At 39.9% G+C, this 25,339-nt stretch overlaps 1 protein-coding gene across 2 annotated transcripts; it reads left to right on the top strand.

The window, feature by feature from the left end:
• Window positions 1-1,744: 1,744 nt before the first annotated feature.
• On the top strand, window positions 1,745-20,127 carry mfsd14a2 (major facilitator superfamily domain containing 14A2). 2 transcript variants are annotated; one of them, XM_042429345.1, is made up of 12 exons: window positions 1,745-2,006; window positions 5,569-5,664; window positions 8,382-8,444; window positions 9,719-9,846; window positions 9,933-10,047; window positions 10,885-11,103; window positions 11,791-11,904; window positions 13,364-13,435; window positions 14,030-14,142; window positions 15,650-15,747; window positions 16,324-16,481; window positions 16,664-20,127. In XM_042429345.1, exons 1-12 carry the CDS (start codon window positions 1,923-1,925, stop codon window positions 16,874-16,876), a joined length of 1,473 nt encoding a protein of 490 aa, XP_042285279.1. In that variant the 5' UTR covers window positions 1,745-1,922; the 3' UTR covers window positions 16,877-20,127. The 2 variants fall into 2 exon arrangements, with proteins under 2 accessions (XP_042285279.1, XP_042285280.1); XM_042429346.1 differs by lacking the exon at window positions 1,745-2,006 and adding an exon at window positions 2,172-2,246.
• Window positions 20,128-25,339: the final 5,212 nt, after the last annotated feature.

Below are 25,339 nucleotides of genomic sequence, written 5' to 3'. Positions count from 1 at the left end.
TCATGAGCTCATGAATTAATACCATTTCAGGATAAAATATTGATTTTCTGTTTACTATATAAAGTAAGGAATTATGGGGGTTAATTATGAATATATTACAAAAATGTAATAAACTTATTAAAATTATTTGTTCATAAGCCCTAATTAAATATGAACCCCAGAACGTCTGTTGCTTATAGGAAAACCTATTGGCTGGTCAGAAAACTGGTAAAAATTCCCTTTGTTAAAAAAATTCTTCTTAATGACCATTAAACAATAGAGACCGGAGCCGAAGTATCAAAATTTAACAGAATTTATTTTCTTGTACAAGAAGGAGCGTTTCACAATGCATCACACAGGATGAGGTTACAAAGAAAAAGGCTCCTAGTGGAGCGTTTATAACAGGGTTTTATACACCTTAAGAGGGCGTTACAGTTCTTTTCTTAATCTATCAAAATATCCTGTCCAGGAGCCATCTTGCCCAACTGACCCCCAGATGACATGTCTCACCCTTTCTCCAACAAATTTTAATTTCTACATCTTCCTCTTTACAAATATAATGCTGAACTCCCTTTAACTTTAGCTGATAAGTCTGCTGATGTTGCAGAGTTGCAGTACAAGACAGGAACAATTCATCACAATCTAGATAAAATAGCAACACTCATACACAGTGTAATCATGATTTTTATAACACCTTTGCTAGATCAGAAGTATGTAGTCGAAGTTCAGCTCAGATTCTCTTTTATACTACACCCCCAGTAGTTAAATCTTTATCAAGTGTGAATTTCGGAAGTTCAAACTTTCAGTTTAAGTGATCCACCCTTTGACAGATTTCAAACACGAAAGGTTTCCATTTCAGTCATTTCCCAACACATTTTACTCAGCAAACTGAAACTTAAAATACTACACACATTTAAAAAGGAGCACAAGTATAAACCCATCACATTTATCTAGATTTCACTAACGTGTTGGGGACTTAAAGGATAGGTTCACAATTGTTCAAGTCTGTCTTAAAACAACATTCAGGTGCCCACAGGAACACTGAAAGAGGTTTTCCTCACTGTAATCATACTGCCTGTTAGAGGATCCCCTTCAAATGTGCCCTCAGTGTAGATGATGGGGACCAGAATCCACAGTGTGTCCACACAGTCATTTTGGGCAAAAATGTATTTAAAGGTTTATCTGTATGTATTATGTCAGGTTTCAGCAGTCTGAGTTAGTCATATCAAGTGGATATCTGCCACATTTACAGTCTTTTTAGAGGATTTTGAAAATTAATGTTTGGAAAGAGAGATTGAGGAGCTAAATTGCACCCCTCAATTTGCAGCAATTAATATGTATTGCTCACAATACATATGAAATTAATTAGATTGGCTATGTTGTTGTTAATAAGTTAATTGTGAAATATTATCAAGCTTCAACTTTCAGCTGTGAAAGTCAAACCAGAACTTTTGGCATGAATAAGCCTATAAAAGATGTTTTATTAAGCCATATGTATAGTCTTTTGTTGAATTGTGCTAATATTGGTTCATGGACATAGCTGTACATCTTGTTCACTTCCTTCGTAAACATTGTCACCTCCATATAAGGGATTTCCTCTTTGTTACACCAAACCCGCGGAGTGTCGTTCACGAATAACATTCTCAGGATCAATGGCACCTACGTTTTTCTAAACCAATCAAACGCCGAGTTCGGATTTGCTCTTTCCTCAGCCGGCCAATCGCTGATCGACGTCGGTTGGGAGGGGCGGGAAAGCATTTGGTTCAGGAAGACGGGTTGAAGTGAGGTGGGGATGAGAAATCATCATTTAGTTAGCTCGCTGCTAGCTACCTGGAGCCGACTAGCGAGGTGTTGTGATATTAGTAGCCGAAATCTGTAGATTATTTTACTTTTTGTAGGTGCAACGATGACCCTCTGACACCAAGAATGGACATAAGTTAACAATGACGGGGGAGAAAAAGAAGAAAAAGCGGCTGAACCGCAGCATTCTTCTAGCAAAGAAAATTATAATAAAAGATGGAGGAAGTGTGAGTTAAATATTTATTTGTCTTCGTTAACTTAGCTCGCGGCTGAGCTAAACTGGCCCTCAGCCGCTTGAAGTTAGCCAGTAGCCTTGTTTATTTCGTTTAATCGCGGTGGTCGGGGCGGCATTTTGTTGATTTGATGGTTGGTCCCGGCAGATAATGTTGACCGTTAGCTGGGTGTTGATGCTAACACGGCTAGCCTCGGCTAACGTTAGCGGCCTAGGCGTTTACACGTCAGCTCAGGTAACGTTAGCTGGATAATGTCAACGTTAGGTGTGTTTTTATTAATCGACTATCTTTCAACAATAACCCTGTTAATGTCACCACGAGTATTAGCTCATTTAAACCAGCGCCTAATGTTCGCGTTACCTCATGTTTGTCCCAAAAAAAATGACGTATAATTGTGCATCACTAGCAACGTTATCCGACTAGCCTATGTGTTTAATTGGGGTTATTTTACTCAGTTGCAAAACACCGCTTAATATCTTAAGCTACATTTAAGCTACTTTTCTACTATCTGGATAATTGTTAATGAGGCAGATGAATTGTCAGGCAATGTTAGCCGAGTTTTAGTCGATAGTGTGGTCTTTAAGGGGGCGAAAGCAACATTATTCACTGTGTTTGCTAACGTCGGTTGAAAACAAGCAAACACAACGTTTTAAGTCAACATCCCCGGCAAGTGAAGTCAAAGCTGCCGCTGCTAAAGCTAACATCTGTGTATAACTGTGTATCTATGCTGGCTGTTAAGGATTTTATTTATGTATTAAAGGACGGGTTCACAATTTCTGAAAAGAAAGCGTGCCTTAAAACAACAGTCAGGTGCCCAAATCAACACCGAAACAGGTTTTTCTTGCTGCAATTATTCCTCCTGTTCATACTGACCGTTAGAAGATATCATCATAATGTACTTAACTATGTAAGTGATGGAGGCCAAAATCCACAACCCTCTTCCTGTGCGAAAATGTATTTAAAAGTTTATCTGCAACTAATATGAAGCTTCAGCTGTCCAAATTAGTCAAATCAAGTAGATATTTTTCAACTTTACAGTCTTTGTAGTGTCAAAGTCCCTCTTTTTGTTACTATACTTCCACCGCAGCTCGACAGGGAAACACAAAGAGGGAATTTACTGCTAAAAAGACTGTAAATCCACTTGATATGACTAACTCAGACTGCTGAAGCCTAATATAAGCTTCAGATAAACTTTTAATTGTATGTTTGCACAAAATAACTGTGTGGACACACTGTGGATTTCGGCCCCCATCAGGTACATTGAAAGCACATTTGAAGGGTATCTTTTTAATAGCCAATATGAACAGGAGGAATGATTACAGTGTTCAGAGATAATATGTGTTCATGTGGACCCCTGACTGTTGCTTTAAGGCAGACTTGTTGTGAACCTATCTTTTAACTATCAGAGTGGGCCTGTGTTTCTGACACACTTAAACAAATTTCTCCGCTTCACTTACACCTGTAACCCAGCTTTGATGAAACTAATGTGATAATGTGATGCCCTTAACTGGAATCATCATACTTCCTCAATAGACAGATCAAAGAGACAGCAGGGATTATAGGTATTTGGATCGTTTAGATGATTTTTCCAAAAGTAGGCTGTTGGCAAAGAGTGAGTATGACAGGTTTGTTATAAATTACAGTGAGGCATCAGTGTTTGGTTATGTAATCAGCTGGACAGCTATGCCAAACATACTGGAAATTCATATGAAAACATACAGAGTTGTAAACATAATGAAGAGAACTGGAGTTTTCCTAGTGTGATGCTCTCGTCATCCTGATGTAAACATCTTAGACACCTGACATCATGTGGCACTGTTCCAATGAGGCACTCAGTTCAGATAATTGTTATTGTTTTAATGTGTTACTGCAGCTTGATCTGACCACCCGGGCCATTAGGATTTTACTGTCAACATCCAGCTCCCCATCTAACTGGGCCTGGATGCTCAGTAGTCAATAGCAAAATGTGATTTGAAAATATGTAGCTGGTGGTCATGTCAGTAGAGAGGATGTTGCAACATCCATATAACGAGGCGGTTACAGATTGTTCCTCATTTTCTCAGTGAGGCAGATGGTGTGATCATAAACCTTTTGTGTAGGGGGGAAAAAAGTGTGGGAGTTTATCAAATTTGCTGTGTACGCCCCAAGCGGATATACCCAGGTGGACTGGTTTTCTGTGTTTTTTTTCTCCTTTTCCGCGTGGGGGAAACGGCAAACCACATTAGCTAGTAAAGTAGCTGCTACTGTCTTTAAGTTAGCCCTGGCCTACTTTACAGTTTTCACAATTAATCACCACCATACTTCATTTCCTCCTAAAGATCTTGCTCAGCATCCAGCGGCTCACTCAATCACACTTTCTCTTTACCTCACAGACTCATATAGATTTTACCGTGCCGCAGCAAAGCGAGTTCCTCTCTCGGGAGCTGGATTTACGGGAGATAAAAAAGAACGTTTGTGTTTTACTCATCACAGAAATAAGTCTGCAATCAAGACTCACCCAGTAAACTATAGCACAGAAGTGTTTGGCTGTTTTACCTGTTACATTAAACGGCTCAGTTCCTGCTGGATGTAAAAGTTAAATTTGCAAAAGCGCTTACACAATCACTGATGATACAGTGTCATATCTGGTTAAAATGAATCCTGTTCTCTTGCTTCACATGCTGTGCTTTTACCTGCACCTACCAACATTTGTTAAAAATCAGAGTAAAGCAATATACCAGATAGTGCAGATGCCATGTAAGCACCTTAACCGTGTTGCCTCATTCACATTAATGTCGTAATTAGAGTAAGTATGACTGGATTAATAGAGCCGCGATGCTTACTGTGCTTTCAAATTACTCTTGTCATGTATACAGCTTGGTTTATGTTGCAAAATGGTTACAAAGTGGTGGAAAAATACGCTTTCATATCATAACAGATGTCAAATGTCATGATAAGGTTCTGTGTAAGTTAATCAATGAAGAAAACTCTTTCAGTTTTATTCTTATCTTCTAGTTATCTGCAGGATGAAACCAAGCTTTCCTGGTTATCAAGCAGCTTGTAAACTCAGTTCAAGGGGGTTCATGTGAATCGAGTACATTTCTTAATCCAAAATCTGTTTATTTACAGTCATCAAACCATTTGTGGGCATGTAAATTTACTGATTGTCGTTGTGTACTCGGAGTGATTGTGGTCTGTCAGCAGGTTTCAGTAGTTATACGCAGGAAATTATTTGAATTTCAGTTAAAAGAGAAAAACAGGCCACAGTAATGATAATCTGATTGGTGTCATTGCTAAATTTAAACTTCAGTCCAGTATTTTCCCTCAGTGTAGTTTCTTCTTCCTAAAGTCCAGATTAAAAAGAAAATTTCACATCTTCTTATTCACTCTTACTCAACTGTGGGCTCTCCCACATGATCTGGTGATGCACAGTGTCATTAAGCAAATGCTGCCCTTAAAGTAGAATCCACTTTAAGGTTAAATCTGTTAATATGTTACCATTAACATCATTATTGCTTCTCAGCTGACGTCCTTTCTGTCTGTGTGTGTCTGTCTCTCTCTCTCTGTCTCTGTCCAGCCTCAGGGAATTGGTGAGCCCAGTGTTTACCATGCTGTGGTGGTCATCTTCCTGGAGTTTTTTGCATGGGGTCTGCTCACCACCCCGATGCTCACGGTAAGCCCCGATACACACCCTCTCACGTAGACACGCTGTTATGTAAACCGGCATAACAGTTTGTAATATATTCATACGCCTACACCTCTGCTCTCTGGAAACCTAGCCAAAGAGCGGCATCTCCCATTGACGGGAATCACACAAGGCCCATCACTGTCTATGAATAATTGAATCCCTAATCAACTGAGCACGGCCCTGGGTGACGCAGTTTTGTTTTTTGTTCTTGTGTGCGCGCGTGTGTTGGCAAATGTTTTTGCCAGGCGCTAATGCACTGAGAAATATGAAAAGGGCATCAAAACGGTTGTATTGTCTGAGCACCAGTTCTTTGTTGAAAAGGCTTATCAGGGTGGGTGGGGGGCGGGGGGTGGTGGTGTCACTGGTTTGTGTTGTCAGGCCACACAGAACAGATGCCGGCCGGACAAACCACGCCACACATTCACCTCAGTGCCCGGCAGAGTTGGTGTGCTTCAAGTTATTTGCTACAGGCAGGTGGAGCAGCATTTTTTTTTACAAGATTGTCATTCCAAAATGTAACTTGTTCTTTTGAAAACCAGAAAACCACCCGTTCCTCAATATTTCAAAAACACACGTTATTGTTTCCTCAAAAACAGAACTATTTGTTTGCGAAATGCTAAGATGACTCATAACGATCAACTCCTTGATTTCATACCAGAAGGGATTGTGTATTAATAGTTGTTCTTTTTCTGACAGTAGCTTTTCGTTTTTCAGCCAAGCTCTGCATTTATTGAATTCCTGTTCAGTTTTTTTTGTTTGTTTTTGTTTTGTTTTGTTTTTCATACAAGTTTTTTCCCTTCCAAAGAAATGTACATTTGGTAGAAACTGTTATCTCAAACATATGATGAGTAAACATCTGTGAGCCACATGATGTGAGCCAGACAGGCTTATGCAATGCCTGCTTTTCAGCAGTCTCTTGTTTGAAGAGGTGGTTGTATGTGCGACTGTTAAGCATTAATTACTGGGGGATTGTTGCCCTGAAGATCCCTGGGCGGAGGCAGGATTTGCATTTTGGACTAATCAGAGGGCGCCTGAAGATGAGAGGGACTGCTTCACTGCTCCCAATGAGCGCGCTGCTTCATTAGTATCCAGCAGCAACAGTCTCCACTGAGCATTCACAGACTGTGTGTTGGGTAACTGAGTCCCAGAGGAAGAGAGGGGATTCTCAGCCATGCCACGAGCTTTCCCCCCTGCACCCCTGAACAATAACCAGATCCTGCTGTTCAGTCTCAGTCGAGCTCCTCTTGTCCTAAAGTAAACTAAGGATTCATATTCCCACACCAGTGTCAATGACACCAATGAACCATATTTGCTGCACACTGACATTTAGACTTTGAACTGAACATTTCATGGATTTTTAACCATCTGAACTCCCTTTTCCCTCCCGCATTCCCACCAACATAGATTAGATATTAGGAATACAGAGCCTGGCTGCGCTTAACCATGTTACTGACTATCGTCACCAACAGAAAAGTTCAAATGTGTTTATAATAAAAGCATTAAATTACCCTTTTTCAAGACTGTGCTACACAAGACTTTAATGATTTTTGTTTTATTATTTTTGGAAGTACATCTCAAGAGCAAATTGGAAAAAATTCCAAACAACTTTTCATATTTAAAATAAAATTTTGAGGCCTTGGTGCGGTTTTAAGTGTGAAATTTTATCACAGAACAGTTTCCCAGAAAAACTATTAGTAATCTAAAAACCATCAAACAGTCACTGTGCAAGTCAAATGTTGTAACATGATGTTATGTTACAACAGCATTGATGAAGAGATGTGGTTATTTTTCATTCTGATATGACACATCCTACAGCTCATATTGCCAAATCCTTATATTATGGTTGAATGAGGCCGTAAAGTTTTCTGGTCTCTATGGCTACACGCTTACTGTCAGTCATTCACAATCATATTTACTAAAAGAAGATGTTCACTCTCAACTGAGCAGAGTGAAACAAACAGTGTGTAGCAGGTGAAAATACTCAGTCAGACCTTTTGTCTTTTGTAGCAAAAACCACAATAGGTGCACCTAACTATGCAACATTTAGAACGGACCACACATTGACTACTGTATCAGCTTTCAGAACCGTTTCCGCTCACATGACTGCTCAAAAACTGGAAGTGAGAGTTGACCTGTCAGTAGTGCTCGCTTTATATCCCCACCTGTAGAAATGTATTCACTTTTAATGGGTTACTGCTTAGCGTGAACCATTTGCATTGACGTAAGATCATAAAACAGGCGGGGGGGGTATATCTCAAGTTTGCAAGTGGTTACCTAAAGCATTTAGGTAGTGTGTTGACTGTCACCTTTATGACCTAAGCACATGTGTGAAAATTACAGGATTTAGCACTCCCATGAGGAATGACAACCATTAGCCGCAGAGTGATCCTCGCATGTAACTCAATATGTGTGTCATCACCCTGTGGATGGTCTGAGCAAATGCATAAAAATATTTATATTTGCTGTGTAAAACAAAATTTTTACAATATCATTGCAGTGACAAAAAAAAGTGATTTCTGCTCTTCTCCTGCTCGGTTTATTTTCTTACTTTCAACCCTCCATCACTTAAAACGTTCCTAGATTTTTGTACAATGTGGTCACACTTGTTTCGCTCTCCGCCCCGTAGGTGAAATGTTTGAAATGTGACGCCGATTATGTGGATAAAGTGGTTTCATCTGGTGTTATCTGTGTTTGTTCTCCAGGTCTTACACCAGACATTCCCCCAGCACACATTCCTGATGAATGGGCTTATTCATGGCGTCAAGGTAAGAGACAACAGCGCACACACAAACAGAATTAACTAGATTCGGTGTCCAGGCTCTCATGACAGCAATATAACGGTATCACATGCAAATTACCGGAATACAGTCTCGCACTTTTTATCTTTGTGTTGTTTAATGACTTCAAATGCGCTGTGGAGTTAATCTGTATTTATCCAAATGAAAGAAAGCAATTTTTGATATCTTGACAGTTATTGTGAAATCATAATATATTTAAGTTTATTGATTTTTCTCATCACACAAAGCTGTTAAACACACATACAGCCTCTCACTTTTTTGTGCTTTTTTTTTGTGCTGCAGCTGTTGTCAACTGACATCCTCCTTCAGCGCTGCGAGTTTGACTTGTTTTTATTTGCCCGTGGAGGATTTGCTGAGCGTGTGCGCTCTTGTTCAGCGACGCCCCTCTCGACACTAATTCAGCTACATGTTAACACCTGCAAACTGTCCAGTAACCGTAGCAGGTTGCAGGTTCCCGGTTCCCCAGCTGGCTGACAGAATAGCTCAATGAAGCTCCTTTTGGAGGGTCAAGTACCTCAAGTGCACATTGATGGTGCAAAAAGAGTATAAAAGATAATTGAGGTTGTAATTGGTTTTTTTAGATTTTTTTATTTTTATCTTGTGATCAACAAACTTTATTATTCTCTGATTTTCAACATATTGTAATAATTATTTGATCATCAAAATGGAAAAACTATTTAGTTTCCACAAGAAAAACAAGCCATTATTCCAAAAACAATAACAAAATTTGAAAGATTATGTATTCTGGCCAGCGACCCCTCCGCTAAGATCTCTATTTTGTAACCAGCTGCTTCGTTGTTGTCTTGTTCTCTCGGGTTTCATGTCTTAAGTGGTTTGGTTATACCAGACTTTGTAAGCTGTATGACATTTTTTGCCCAAACAATAGTTGTAAAATTGATGGTTGCCTTTGTGTCATTGTGGCTTTAGAGTACAAACTCAGCAGCCGCAGCTCAAATTAGTCGGCTTTACATGTGTGACTGAATTTTCCACTAGAGCGTCGGCTGTAAGGACAATATCCTGCATTTATTATAGTTACATTTTCTACATGAAGCTCTAGTAGACCTGCAGGTTTCAAAACTGGCTGTATGCGTCTACTTTAACCCCCTGAGTGGTAACTTCAGCACTCTCTTCAATAACTACACTTTAACATTTTCTCCCTCTCTTAGTGTTTTCTTTCTGCTCCTCTGATGCATCCATCCTCCTCACCCATCTCTCTCCCCTGTGTCTCCCCCCCCCCGCAGGGCCTATTATCATTTCTGAGTGCTCCTCTGATCGGAGCGTTGTCAGACGTATGGGGACGCAAGTCTTTCCTGCTGCTAACAGTCTTCTTCACGTGTGCGCCCATTCCACTGATGAAGATCAGCCCATGGTGAGTTGGCGCTTGTTCTCAATTACATTACAATATAAAGAGGTTTAGTTTTAGCCCTGAAAAGTTCAACTTTTTTCTTCTTTCAGGTGGTACTTTGCAGTCATCTCCATGTCCGGCGTCTTTGCCGTCACCTTCTCTGTGATCTTTGCCTACGTGGCGGACATCACGCAGGAGCATGAGAGGAGCACAGCATATGGATTGGTAAGTAGATGGTTTACTAAAACATATTTTGAGTCCTACAAAATATATGTAGTCTTAAAAACACCACCACAATGATTATGTAATCCCAGGAAACAATTAGTAGTGAAGAATTTGTATATAGATTGACAGACAGATCCGCTCACAGCTGACAATTTCAAAGAAATACTGTAACAACAATATTAACACTATGGCATAAACTAACATTAGTGTAGCTCAGGAGTCCCAACCACTAAATATAAAACACCATATTACTACAGTCAATCAGTTAATGAATAAAAAGACATAAAACTAACCTAATACATGCAATAAATATGAAATAAAACTTTTTTAAAGGAACAAAGGCAAATAGAATGCATATAAAATGTGACAGTCCAGTCCAGTCAGTCAGTCCACCCATATCTCTCTATCTAAATGTAAGCGAGCACTACTGCCACGCACATCTCAAATGATACAGGCTTCCTGTATCACACATGATTTGTCACTTGCAAATTACAGATAAATTTATCCCACAGTCCCTTCACGTGCTCACGAACGGGTTGCAAGCATGATGGTGTTGCTTTGGATTTGTTAAATATGTCAAAATGAATTCAACAAGAAATTATCTCATGTTGCAAGTCACAGCTTGCATGTTGCAAATTTGCATGTTCAAAATTTTCACAGCTGTGGTCACAGAAGTTAAGTTTATATTTCTGTTCAAAACTCTGATAAAGTCCGTCACCGTATAATAAGCAGCAGAGCCAAAAGGCCAAAAGCCATTACTAAAAGATAAAAGCATGAAAGGTAAGATCAATGACTTCTTCTTCTGCTCACCTGAACTCTGCCTCACCCTCCCATCAGGTATCGGCTACCTTCGCGGCCAGCCTGGTTACCAGCCCGGCCATCGGAGCCTACCTGTCTGTGGCCTACGGGGACACCTTGGTGGTGATCCTGGCCACAGCCATCGCCCTGCTCGACATCTGCTTCATCCTGGTGGCCGTACCGGAGTCGCTGCCAGAGAAGATGAGGCCGGCGTCGTGGGGAGCACCCATCTCCTGGGAGCAGGCGGATCCCTTCGCTGTGAGTAACAAAACAAGACCGTATTGATCATTTTTCCCCATGTGCACTCACAGTACGCACGGGTTGATTGCAGTGTTTATTAGTTAAAATCAGCTTATTAGTTAAATGTTTGCCTAGATGACCGTTATTGAGAGGAAGCTTCTACTTCACTGTGATTGAATGTTTTCATTTACAGCTAAGAGCCTCATGCTGGGAACACACTTAACAGTTGAGCAAATTATAAACAAGGGCAGGTCACAGACAAATTCTTTCAGTCTGAGAAAACATCTCATTTAAACATTTCTTTCATTCATTCATCAGTTCCTGCATAGAAACTACATGATGCATAACTAGCCCTCATTCACAATGAATACATTTCAGTTATAGATTAATGTTTAAGCTGTTTTCACCTGAGTTGTAGTGGTCGCTGTGTGTGAACATTTGGAATTTGGTCCTTGTTGCCTAAATCTCCATATTTACAACTTAAATTAAAATTGTTAAAAACCTTAATGCAGAGTTCATATCATTACCACCCATGTGTTACAGTAATATGATTATATTGTCATAAATATACAGTAAAGCTTTGATTTGCTTACTTAACTGTATCAGCATGACCTTGAGCAGCAGAGTTTCACTGTCACTGTTTTGAATTCTTTAACCGTGCAACAAGTTAAAATTGCTCTTTTTTTTTTTTTTTTTCTCGGCCAGTCTCTGCGTAAAGTGGGTCAGGACTCCACGGTGCTCCTCATCTGCATCACAGTGTTTCTCTCCTACCTCCCCGAGGCCGGCCAGTACTCCAGCTTCTTCCTCTATCTCAGACAGGTAACACTCTGCTCTCCTTGCTTTATGTGTTTCTCTTCACTCTGCATTCAAAACCACCAACTATACTAGCAGTATGTACTGATTTGGCCAAAATGTAGCATGTAGTATGCAAACAAAAGCAAAATTAGATGTCTTCAGTATGTATCGGACCAGTCTACCTCACCTACTGTGTCGCACAATGCAAAGCGCTGGAAAGGTCACGACAGCTGGTTGTTTTTGAAATGGTGGACAGTAATACAGCAGAGAGTTTGAGTCAGGCCAAAAGCTGTTTTTCGCTCTGGGACTGTTAATATGTCACTTTATTAAGTTTTAATATTTTTTCAGGTGAGGAAGTAGCTTAGACCGTTTAAACTGAACACATACTGGGAATCTAATCAAATAACACCTGTTTGGAAATTTGCTTCGGCGTTTTCGGAGATGTGACCATCAGCTGTGCCATTGTTTAGTTCCGCTTTCCAAACCTGGAAACCGGCTAAGCCGCATACTGCAGATTAAATCAATTAAACAGTTTTGTACTGCATACTGCGTTCATGAGTAGTATGTAGTAGGCAGTTTTGAATACAGCGTAAGACTTCTTGTGGAGATGTTCAGAATCCAAGACACAGTTTTATTAGACGATGTCGTTTGTGATTAATACGTGCATGTTGTATGTGACACCTTCATACTCACGAGAGGCTGAAATTGCTGCTGGAAAGCTCAGGGAATTATTTCAGTACAGATGGGGAAGGGGGGGCGCGGGGGAGGGAGGGGGGGGATTTGCAGACCACACACTTTCACATAGCTTCAAGATTGGAAGAGCAGGTTTGCTGAGCGGCCTGTTTCAGCTTGTGAATAACTAAAGCGAATTCATTAGGTGTCTCAGCAAAATGCTACCACAGCTGCAGCCGAAGACGCAACGCATTTTAAAACGCAAGTAGCCAGAAATAGACAGCTTTAGATGCGTAATTTGCTATGGTAGCATCTGGAAGCAGCTGGCAGCTTTGAGATCAACTGACAAGGTTTGATCTCCTTCTTCTAAACTGCTTGGACTGAGGGTTTTTTAGTTTGTGTAAATAGTGACAGATGAACCAGTCGGGCAAGTCTGACACACGCAGAGCTTCAGACTCTCTTCTATCTTCTTGTAAAAGAAAGTAGTTCTTGAGCATCGGGGCTAATATTACTCACCACCCCTCATGTTTATCAGATATCTCTCTATGTTCATTGTTATAACTTATACACACCTTGCTGCTGCCGCCCGTATTGAGGAAGATAAAGGGCAGCATATTTGACCTGAATACAACGGAGAAGACAAGGAGAGTAGTAAACAGCGTCCGTTTACAAAAGGTCACAAACAATCCTTCATTCTTCCATTGTGTTGTCAGGTTTTTAAGAGAGTGAATAATGGGCGGCCCCCTCCGGCTGTGCTTGTGTTTACGTGAACGTCCTAATCTGTGTTATCTGAATGCTCTCTCGCCCTCAGGTCATAGGTTTCTCATCAGAGACAGTGGCTGCCTTCATCGCTGTTGTGGGGATCCTCTCAATACTAGCTCAGGTACTGCAAAAATACATTTACATCTGATGTTCTCCCCATGTTTGGAAGTTTAGATTTTTTTTTAATTTATTGATTACAGGGGTTAAAATTCACAGGCACCATGCCTGATATCAGGCATAAAGCAGTTTTAAATTAATATAATACTTAATTCAATACATTGTACACATTTCCTCTTCGGCAACTTTTCAAGCTGACAAATCTTTTCTTGTTTTAATCCCTGTGATTAATCTGCAGACTGTTTTCTCAGTTAGTCCATCCATTGTTTTGTCTATAAAATGTCAGAAGATTGTGGAAAAAGGCCTTCATCATTAGCCACAGCTCAAGCTGCTGTCTTCAAATTACTAGTTTTGTTCAAAAAACAGTCCAAAACTTTTAATACGTTATAAGACAAAGAAAGCATCATCTCATATGACAAGGTGGAACTTGGGAATTATTATGTATTTTTGCTTTAAAAAATACCTTTTTACAAATAAAATTATTATTAATTGGCTAATCTTTTCAGCTCTACTTTAGCGTTAAGACACAAGAGTGATGAAAACTTTTTTCCATGTTACTTAACGCCTCTTGTATGACCTGTGTGCTGTGTTTTCTTAGACGGTGGTATTGGGCATCCTGATGCGCTCTATAGGGAACAAGAACACAATCCTGCTCGGCCTTGGCTTCCAGATCCTCCAGCTGGCCTGGTACGGCTTCGGATCTCAGCCCTGGTCAGTAACACACAAACGCTCAAACCTTTTCATTACATTACTTCAGCAGGACTGAGACGCCACGCACAGAAAATTATATAACGAATGAGCTTTTCTAAATAAGAACTAGATTGAGACTTTTTGAAGAACCAGAGATTCATTAAGAAATCTGCTTTTTGATTCATGAAAACATTGTTGGGACCTTCTACAGTGAAACGTTATCACTGAGCAAACATGATTTTAAGCGAAGGAGGAAGTTCATCTAATATGACAAAGGATTTCCTGCCGGATGGTGCAAAACCAAAGTCGTAGTCATAGTTGTGCCTCTGACTCACTTAATGGTTTATTTAGCTTAAGTCAAAACATGCCTTGTTTTACTCCATTGGAAATGTTTATGGAAGCCAAATCTGGTGAAAATATTTGTTCTTTTGCTTTATTTTTTTTTCATTCAAATAACATGCTGAGAATGTGGAGAGAAAAAAAACTCAATAGAAACCAAAATCTACAGCAGAATCTTTAAAATAAATCAATAAAAGCTAAATGACATCCAGCTTTATGTGGTTCAGGCCTCATCTGTCAGTGAACACATCAGAAACACCACTATTATTTTTCAGTGTCCTCTATTAGGTTGAAATGTATCTTAATACAGTTTTGTAGTGTTGTCCACTGTTGTTGAAGTGCCTTTTTACACCACTAGAGAGCAGCATAGTCCAACACTATAACCTGATAACTCCTCAAAGGCATCAACAAAGTGTTGAAAGATTTTTGATCGACTAATATAAAAGCTGATATTATTTCTTGTGAGGATTTACAACATGAGCACAGACATTGTGTTATTTTGGAAATTGCTACTAATGAGATTTAACGGCATTTCCAGTAGCACAGGTCATGTTTTTTTAAGTGTTCATTCATTTAAGACCTGTAAAAATGAAGACAGGTTGTGTAAAAGCATCACTCATAAACCTCAGTTACACTTTCAGTTTCATTTCTCTTCAAGTGGGATCACAACCGCTTCATCAGTTTCTCTTGTTGTTCAGGCCCCGGAGGGGAACGCAGTGCAACCATAATATCTATTGATTGAACATTCACTACATGTTTCCTTGTTGCTCCTCTCTGCTTTGGTCAATACCCTGTAAATTAGGTTAAATAAAGGCCAAACAGGCCGTGCTTTATATTTAGGTGACTCTGTTCCAAGTTCACAAAAAGGGGAAAAAAGAGTCTCTACGTCTTAATTTAATAACTTAGACTTTTGAAGCAGGTCATTTTATAAGCTGTGGTTTGATTACTGAAGCACATTTTTCACACATTATTTTTAGCCACAAGTTGTCATGAGCTATCAAATGTTATGATACCTCAGTAAGTGGAAGCTAGAAGTCAGTTTGATTGTAGTTTTATTGTTTAGAAGTTTACACCTTTTATAACTCCAGAAGTGTTGTGATCACAAGAGAAGAAATGATGAGGTCACCTCAACTCGTCGTCCACGTTGAGTGTATAAATCAATTTTTTTATCGTGTGATGTCGGTTTCAGGATGATGTGGGCAGCTGGAGCCGTTGCAGCCATGTCCAGCATCACTTTCCCTGCCATCAGCGCCATCGTGTCCCGTAATGCAGACCCGGACCAACAAGGTGCGTTTCTCTTGATTTAATCTGCCGATAATTTTCATGATTGATTGTTTAGTTAATTGGATGCTAAAAAGTACCGAAAAATCGGCCTTCACAGTTTCTCAGCGCCCATGGTGATGTCTTCAATTTGCTTGTTTTGCCCAACTAAGTCCAAAACTTTAAATTATTCCAATTTATTGTCATATATGACAAAGAAAGAAATTACAAATAGTCACATTTGTGAAGCTGGAACCAAAGAACTTTTGGCATTTTTGCTTGAAAAATGACTGAAACGATTTTTTGATCAATGAATCGATTAATCGGCTGATCGTTGCAGTTCTGCTGTGAATTGATATCCAGTCACAGCTTTGGTGATCCAGTCTCATCAAGTGTAGACATCTAGTTGATTTTGAAATATGCCTGTATCTGTTTAATATGTTATTTACTGCTGTATTTGTCATAAAATTGATGTCTCACTGCTAGCAGCCAGATAATTGACACATTCAGGTTATGTTTCATGTCTTGCCTTTTATGTACCAACTAGAGGAAAAATCTTGATTTTCCTGACAGTGCTTACGGTCGTATATTTCTTTTCTTTAGGTGTGGTCCAGGGGATGATTACTGGTATTCGGGGCCTCTGTAACGGTTTGGGCCCCGCTCTTTACGGTTTCGTCTTCTACTTGTTCCATGTGGAGCTGACCGACACGGACGGCTCTGAGAAAGGTGCCAAACTCAACATGGCCAACCCCACTGATGAGGTGAGCATGAACAAAAAATCACAATTGCACAATATAATAATAATAAGACATTTAATATATACTGCACAATGAATCTCAAAGTGCTGCAGCGTTAAAAACAGATAACAAAGAAAATAACAAGAGTTAAGATGAAAAAGTCTTCCTGAACATATGATAAAGTATTTTCTTCTCTCTCTCTTCAGAGTGCCATCATCCCAGGACCCCCCTTCCTGTTTGGTGCGTGCTCAGTGCTGCTGTCTCTGCTGGTGGCCCTGTTCATCCCGGAGCACACGGGGCCCGGCATGCGGCCCGGCGCCTATAAGAAGCACAGCAACGGGGCACAGAGTCACTCCCACAGCCCCCAAGGCAGCGGGGCGGAGGGCAAAGAGCCGCTGCTGGAGGACAGCAGCGTATAACCTAAGCTAAGGGGGGCAGACACCCTTCGCTCCACCCCAGAAACCCCCTTGCACACACACACACGGACAGATACACACATTTTACCACATGGACACACCTCAGGCACACATCAGACTTGAGTGCCACGTTAGAGGTGTTTGTGTGTCCACGGCACAAAAGTGGGCGCTCCTTCCTCAGCAGCCCTTTTCTGTTTTAAACCAGGGTATTGTGAAGACTCTCCTAAAGACCCTGTATGATGAGAGTGTGTTGAGTATTTTTCGAGGGGCTGCGGTGGAAAGATGTGTGTATGTGTGTGTTTTGGGGAGTGACTCGGCTGAGCTGGACTCTAATCCTTGGTTTCTATAAAGTGGCAACAGAGTGGAGCATACAACAGCTTGCCCCCCTCCTGGTGCAAACCGAAGTGATTTTGGTTTAGAGTGCGAGTGGGGTAAAACCCCCGTTGTTACTAAATCCCTGTGTGATTCTTCATATTCCTCTGTAGCCAGTTAAGTGGCAACTTTGTCTGTTTGTCCAACAGGAGTGTAACAAACAGTTAGTTGCGCACTTGTTTAATGGTCTTTCACAAGCTAACTTCTGTTATGATGCTTTTCATTGAGACTTAAGCTCCTGTTAAAGCATCCAAGAAGGGAACACAGTTCTTCCTCTGTATGCACAGCAACTGTATACCTGTGAGAGGAGTCTCTGCAAACCAGTCTTGGAGATGTGCTGCCTAATCTAGGTTAGGATGGGTCAACCGGATCAGATCTAAACAAAATAACAGTTGGACTTTGGTCTGCCTGACTACAATTTCTTTAAATATCACACTTCTTACAGAGGGGAGTGTGCGAGAGAGAGAGACAAAGAGAGAGAGAGACCACTTTATTAGCTGAAACTGTTTTTCAATGTTTACTTGCCATTCTCTAGATTAGTAGTACAGTTTGGGTTGTATATTTTTCTCTGTTCAAACTGAAGGCTAGTTGTGCTTCAAGTTTTTATTCAAGAAACAAATGTTGCCTTGAAGTGACTTAATATAAACGTATATATATATATACATATATATATATATATATAGACATTACGTAACCTGTATGAAGACCGAGGTCTGAGAAGGCTGTAATCTTACACTATCGCTCCCATCGGAGCCGTTACAAACTTTTTATTCCTTTAGTTTTCATGCCCTTCCCGTTACTTTGTTTCCTGACATTTATCACCACCAGGGTTAAGGCTTACAGAACCATGGTTTTATTTTAAAAGCCTCTGGACCACTTGAGGTAGAGTGTTGCTATCAGTACAGAGTCTTTGAATTAATATCATTAGGGTTAAACAGAATATCACTCATGCTGCGGTAGAAAATTCAAAGGTTAAGTATGACGTAACATGGTGGATGATGATTTCTACAGTGGTAATTGGATATGAAGTACAAAACGGTTACATTGAATCCCTGACGCTTAAGCTGCCGCACAAAACAGTTATTAACAGACGTTGCACATTTCTCTCAACGACTCCACTCGCAGAAGGCGGCAGAGACATTTTAGATCGAACTGGCTTGTAACTCAAAAACTCCCGTTTAGCAGGCTGCAGATTCTCCACCCAGGTCAGTTTTTACACCTGGCAGCCTGCGTCACCTACAGGAAGGAAAGTAATAGCAGCAGGATGTCACACCTGCAGGTGTAGAGATTTTACCGTTAACAGGCAAAGAAATTAAAAAGCTGCTCTAATTTTAACAGATGAGCTTCATACGGGCAGCGTTACAGGATTACAGCTGCAGTTTTATTCTCTTCAAAAGCAAAATGTTTTTGAAAGTTTTGGAGGTTTTTTACATTTTACACCTGATGGCTAAAATAACAAACGATATCACAGTAAGATCCAGTAGAAATTATAAATATTCAAATATAAATATCTAGAATAACCAGGAGGCTCTTGTTGACATTCAGAGCATCATCAGTGAATATTAACAAACAAAATCAAACAAAAACGTAACGTACACCCTCCAAAGAAGCATCTGTAACATTGTCTGAAAGTCAGTAATCAATCGAACAGTCAGCTGTTCCTTTTCTTGCCAGTAGGTGGCGGCAGGTTGGACGACGTCGCCTGCACCTGATTTTTTTTGGTGCTTTTCGCATCAGTGACACTGTGTTCCCTTATTCACATACTGTGATCAGCAGCTGGTAAAATTATTCCTGTCATAATTTTGAACAGTTAATTGCATCTAAAGTGCATTTAAGTAACCAAATTACAACCTGATACGGATTAGTAGCTAACAGTGGGTCTCATGCTGTTTGACATCTGTTGGAACTGAAATGTACGTCAGATATTTTGTGCCAATATTTTTTTTTTTTTTTCATTGGTTTGCTTTTTCGTACCGTGTGTGTATGTTTTGCTTGCGCACTTGAGTGATTTGGATATTTTTGTGTGTGTGTGTGTTTGTCGTTTTTCTCTTGTCTTAATTTCTTTGGCTGAAGACTTAAGTTTTAATGCTATTTTTTTTATTATTATAGCTTTTTAAAACTTCATCCAGTCATTTATTTTTTTTTTTTTTTAGGAACCTTTTTGAACTTTTGTGACTAGATGGTAAATTATCGAATGTCCATCTGTCTATATTCAGTCTCTTCATTTAACAAGCATTTCACAGTGGTTAGTTACATTTGATGAGCTTATTTTTTCCCCCAAGATTTTGTCAGTAGATCATAACAAAAAGTCACTGAATGTTCCAAGCCAAGCTGTAAATGTTGACCACACTTTACCCTCAACATTTTTGACTTAACCCGTCATAGCGTTTTTATTATTACAGAGGGGGTGTTACTCGACAGGAGGCCATTGGTGTTGATTAAGTCTTTGAATATCATTCTTTTTTTTTAATGTATCATTTATTGGACCAACACACAGGTGAACCCATAAATTCAGACCCTACATAAACTGGTAAGATTCTGCACCAGCCCCCCCCCCCCCCATGTGCACTCGTACAGCTTCCAAGCAGACGACTGTAAATGTACAATCACCTGTACGTTCAGCAAATGTATATATTTATTGCTCAAGGGAGACGGCCACCTCTTGGTCTATTTGGTTGTATGGTGCAATTCTATATTTCTCAAGACTTACCTGCTAGCCACTCCTGTTTTTAGTACGATGTGGTTTGTGGCCTGAACCCCCCTCTCTGTGTGCCTAAAATTAGCCAAGAAATGAGTATGGCAACATAAGTAAATGGTGGTTATTATGTAAATATGGAAAACTAATGACAAACTATTTATTAAAGGTTTATTGTACAATGCAATGTTTGAGTTTGCCATCTGTTCGTGACGTGTTTTTTGTTTTTTTCTAGTTTGTGCCAAAGCTAATTGAGTGATCAACTAATTATTTAAGTGTTAAACATGGGTGTCTTAAATTCAATGGCTGCTGAATCTCATTATCTAGTATCCCTGTTAGCTTTTACACACTGTTTATAGTCCCAGACTAACTTTTTTTTAGCTGTTTTCTAAGTAATTCTGCCCTTCAGAGTTCAATGGCGGCTCTTGTGATTCCCTCCACTTACACATTGTATAAACTCAACTGTTATTAATACACAGACCTGAGCTCATTTTCTATTTTTTTTTGGTCTGAGCCCTTCTTTATTAAAGCCACATGGAGGCAGTAGTAAAGTCTGGTAGAAATCCTTAACAAGGCCCTGGCTTACAATGTTGGCCACAAATATGCATCAGAAACCTTTTTAACTTTTTGTATCAGGATAAAAGTATTAATCAAGCTGAGAGGTTCATCTTTACAATAATAAAGTCTAATTATGTAGAGCTTATCAAAACCAGAGATGACAAATGGAAAAAATACACATGCAAACACACAGTGAAAAACATAGCAACAATAATTAACAATAATGACTCTAATTAAATGATATATTTGAAGGATCTGTTTTCAGAGGAAGATCTAAAGAGGACGCTGATTTTTTTGCAAGTCTTGGTTTGTCGGGCAGGTTGTTCCAGACTTGAGGTGCACTAACAACAAAAAACTCCTTTACACCTTGACCCGGGAGCAGCCGGCCGGTTCTTGTAATCTGGAGACGAGCCGTGAAGTGATTAAAAGGTATTGAGGAAAATCTTCTGTGGTGGCCACTGAAGAGACATTAAAGGAGGAGTACTATCTCTCTTCCTGTTTGTTTTTTTGTCAGTCTGGTTGATTTTATCTGCGTGTCTCTCTGCGGGTTCGTATCTACAGGATGAGACTGACAAATACACAAGTGAAGATCTGTACTCACAACAACAGCAGTTTTGTACTTTAAAGATCCAGCAAGTGTGAATTCGTGCACAGAAAAAGTACAACTGAATATGCAGAGATGCAACTTGAAAACAATGAGAAAAACTCCTGCACACTGTCTTTTCTGCTGCAATATTTATTAGTTCACAACATTTCTGTCTGTCCGACCTTCAGGAGTTATATAAGTATACTTTTTCTCTCTCTCGTTGTTTTCAAGTTGCACAGAAAAGTACAAATGTGATTTTTATTTGTTTGGCACAAACTTTCAGATACAAAATCTTTTTTATTTTTCACTTCACAAAAACATTTTTACATCTGCAAATCAAATAAAACACAATTTTCACCACATAGAAGACATCACAATAATCCAAATGTGAGGAATTGAAAGCACGCATGAAGGTTTCAGCGTCTCTAAAGCTTAGAAATGTTTGGATTCTGGCGATATTCCCTGAATGATAAAAACACAAATAGACACCTAGATTTCTGACAGATGGCTTAGCTGTTTACTTTGAAACTGTTGAAAGAAAAGGTTTCACGGTTGAACCTGTGAGTCACACGTCAGTTTAATCTTCATCCGGTTTCCAGCTGCCTTCACGATTTTCCAGCTACACGTACATAAAAATATATATATATCTATATATAGATCTTTTTTTTTTATTCCAACTAATTAGATGTATTTAAAAGCAGAAAGACACGAGCGTTGGTCAATTATTAGAGAATAATGTAATATATAACATTTAAATACAATGAGAGAGTATGAAATAACCATATTGCATGAACTGGGCCATATCAGGACTCCGCTTCTTGGTGAATTTGGGCTTTTGGAGCTTCAGTGTGTATATGTGATTTGCTCCCTGTCATAAAGATCCTTTACTTTATGGCTCCATGTGTTGTATGATAGAGGATCAGGCCTATGAAACATTAATCAAACATGTATTTCATTATTTTGTATGCTGATAATGCTTCTGCTTGAATTCACCCTGCGACCGACTGTAAATCATTGATGCCAGCTCTCCGGTTTCAGACGGAAATCAACAGCACAATATGAATGTAGATGAGGGCGGATTGTGGACCGAATGTATTAACCGATTCCATAAAAATCCGAGCACATTACGTCCCGGTCGTCACACTTTTCACATGCGCTCGCATGTTCCTGCGTGAGATTAATGGAGCGTTCACATCGCTTTCGCTCGTACATTGGAAAGATTAGTCCACCTGAACAAACAGGGAGGACATTTCCCACAACATTTTAAACAATAATCTTTGTATGTCTGGGCTGTTTGCCTAACTGCTGTTTCCTCCTACTGGAATATGATGATGTAGGCAAAGTGTCCAAGTGGAGCAGCAGGTGTTATGTGGTCTTAACCTGGGATAGAAGAGATAATAATAAGACTCTTAACCATAATCCATGCCCATTGTTTCCTGACGAGCCCTCTAACAGCACTGGGTACTGAGGTGGATTTAGTTACGATGGACTCATCAGCACAATGGGGTCCCTTATTGAGCATCGATAATCACTGACCACTGTGCATACGCTGGCATGTGGGCTTCAGTAAATCCAGCAGATAGCGGAAGAATGACGACCAACACGCCGCTGTTTTATGCAACGTTATGATCTCAGTTTTGGCTCCGTACATTTGAGACTTGCAGACACACGTTTGACAGATTGCTTTTTCCACATAAAACACTCGTGACCTCAAAAAAAAAAAAGAAAGGTGGATGCTTTCACTTGCGGCCTCCTGCGCTTGTAGCTACACAACACATCAACAAACGGCAGGTTCCAGATTTCAGGGAATTAAGGGCACACAGCCTTGTCAGGATTAACAGCTCTCTGGCAGGGAAAGGATCGGGCATGTTTTAACAAGAGCAACTTTAGTGAGGAGCTTTAGAGGAGGTAGCTACTCAGATCACTTCCAAGGCGCAAGTGTGAGTGCAAGAGCCCCTCTAGTGTTTCCCTGTCATTTATTTGTGCTCATGTTGGGGATGAAAAGAGGCCATGTGACTATTTGGGGAGCTGCTGGAATGTATTGTGATGCAGAGTCGCTGTCATAGCACATTTACTTTCCAGGCTTCAATTAGGTGCATGAGAGTGGAAGAGTGCTTACATGTTTGAAAAACTGGCCTCCTGGACTTGGCTAGAGGCCATACGCAGTCCGCAGCGCCATTACTATAAATGTGAGTGTCCATTAACCTCAAAGAAGCGGTGCATCCATCAAGTCCTGCCTCAAAACCTGAAGTATTGTCTTTGCAAACACTGGAAATGGCAGCAGGAAGAAATCTTTCTTTAGAGCAGTACACCTCGGGCCCTCACAGACGCACTGGGAAGGGGAAATGGGCCCAGTGGTGGATGTCCCAGTCGGCCCTGACACACGGCACCATCTTTTCCTGTGGTGGTGAAGTGTAGCGTACTGGCGTCTAGGAAGAGCCCTGGGATGAATCATGTGTGAACCTCATTGTTCTTCCAGTCAAACAGGTCTGTGTGAACGTGGGTTTGTCACTAACCCCTGCCACATTGACTGTGTTTCCCATGTTCTATACGCGCACCACCAATGTTTCCTCATAAGACTTCCTGGCACATGTGGTTGACTATTAACCCGGGGATAGGTGTGGGCCTCTGGGTACTGGGCGTTTCACACACACAGGACCTCTCTGGACACAACACAAGACTTTTTCCTGTGAGGCCTCACTTTGAGAAATATTATTTATTCCTTGTACTTACTGATATCTCTGTCACCTCGTTCAGATACTGACAAAAAAATAACTCCATTATAAGTGAGTCCTATGAGAGTGAGTCAGGCCTTTGCTGCAGCCTTATCACTCTGAACCCTGACCCTCTTGTTTTTGCTGTCACATTCAAACAGGGTGCTACTACTATATGTTGGAATAAGGTAAAGGTTACACGGTGATATGTCGTCGTGATTAATGCCGCTGCATTGAAGCAGACGCCTCAAGAGTGGCAGAAATTGTAGCTTCAGGCTTTTATGTAAGAGCACTTTAATGTTTCCCTGCAGTGAGCTGATCATTTCAAGCATTTTTATGTCCTTTCTGAGAGAGACGCCATAAATTAAACTATTGGGTTTTACATTTTTTAAGCTTTTAATCACAACTCACATCTACTTTATTTATTACTCCCAAACATTTTCTGCAGGCCATAACTTCTACCATAATTTATATTAAGCAGCTTTTAACTCTGTATGAGCCTCATCATAATCTGATATCCTCGGGCAGAGCAAGTCAATTTGAAGTTTTTTAACTTATTTATTCTCATAAAAGATAAGCTGGTGCTGTTTTTTCTTTTTTTTTTTTTTTTTTTTATTGTCAACAAATCCCATGAAAAGATCCAATCCAACAATGTGTTTTTCCGTCTGTCGATACTTTCCGGCTTCCCTACTCTGTTTATGGCGCTCAATTCCAGGCCATAAATCTTTAAAAACTTGTCACAAATATATAGTTTCACTTTTCGAAAAAACAGATGGTCACTGTAGTTTTTGGCAAATGTTTCTCAAACACACATTTGTTTTCAGAAGGAACATGTCTGATGTGTTTTTAATGGTTTCTGTGAAACAATGAAGGGCGATGGCACAAAGGAATAAGGTTTTCACTACACAGGCAATACTTGTAAGAAGGATTGGTTAATTATTGCTTTTGGCCTTTTCTTTAGATTTGCCAACAAAAAGTAAAAGATTTAATACCACCAGACATATCCTCACATTATGGCAGCAACCCTTTGAAAAAAACCCACACTATGCTACCTGCCCGACATCACACTGCAGAAAATATTAGCCACTATTCAATGAGGAAACCTGAGCATCTAGTCGTTAAAAAGCCATATTATTTTTCACAGGAGTTGGTGGGGACCAAAGCAGAGCTAAAATGCCGGTGAATGTTGGCTTTACATTTGTCAGGTGACAGGAAATATGATTCCAATAGGATGATAATGTTGCTCTGTGTTAATGCTAATTGTGCAAACAGAGAATGGTTTGCTAACATATTAGCCTTAACACCTTTATAACACGATAATGTGTCAGGTCTGCGTGTTTATCAGCTTGTTTTTGTCGCCTAGTGGCTACAAAATCAATTAATGTAGCTTTAATTTTTCTTAATGTATTGAATTTGTTCTTAAATTATATCAAAACATATGTGTGATAGATGATGTCATCACGTGACCTAAGAACTTTGGTCAACTTATAACATGTATTAAAGCAGTTTATTCTTTATTTCTATTTAAATCATAGTGGCTG

The sequence above is a fragment of the Thunnus maccoyii genome, chromosome 12 (genome assembly GCF_910596095.1).
Source record: "Thunnus maccoyii chromosome 12, fThuMac1.1, whole genome shotgun sequence".
In the NCBI taxonomy this organism is placed as follows: Eukaryota; Metazoa; Chordata; class Actinopteri; order Scombriformes; family Scombridae; genus Thunnus; species Thunnus maccoyii.
The sequence above is the reverse complement of the archived record's forward strand: the minus strand, read 5'-3'. Positions and strand labels throughout refer to the sequence as shown.

Excerpts from the sequence above, each read along its gene's own strand:
- mfsd14a2 (XM_042429345.1), top strand. The coding sequence starts at position 1,923 with ATGACGGGGGAGAAAAAGAAGAAAAAGCGGCTGAACCGCAGCATTCTT. Across the intron at positions 13,436-14,029 it reads TCCTCTCAATACTAGCTCAG|ACGGTGGTATTGGGCATCCT; the intron begins GTACTGCAAAAA and ends GTGTTTTCTTAG. Across the intron at positions 14,143-15,649 it reads GGCTTCGGATCTCAGCCCTG|GATGATGTGGGCAGCTGGAG; the intron begins GTCAGTAACACA and ends TGTCGGTTTCAG.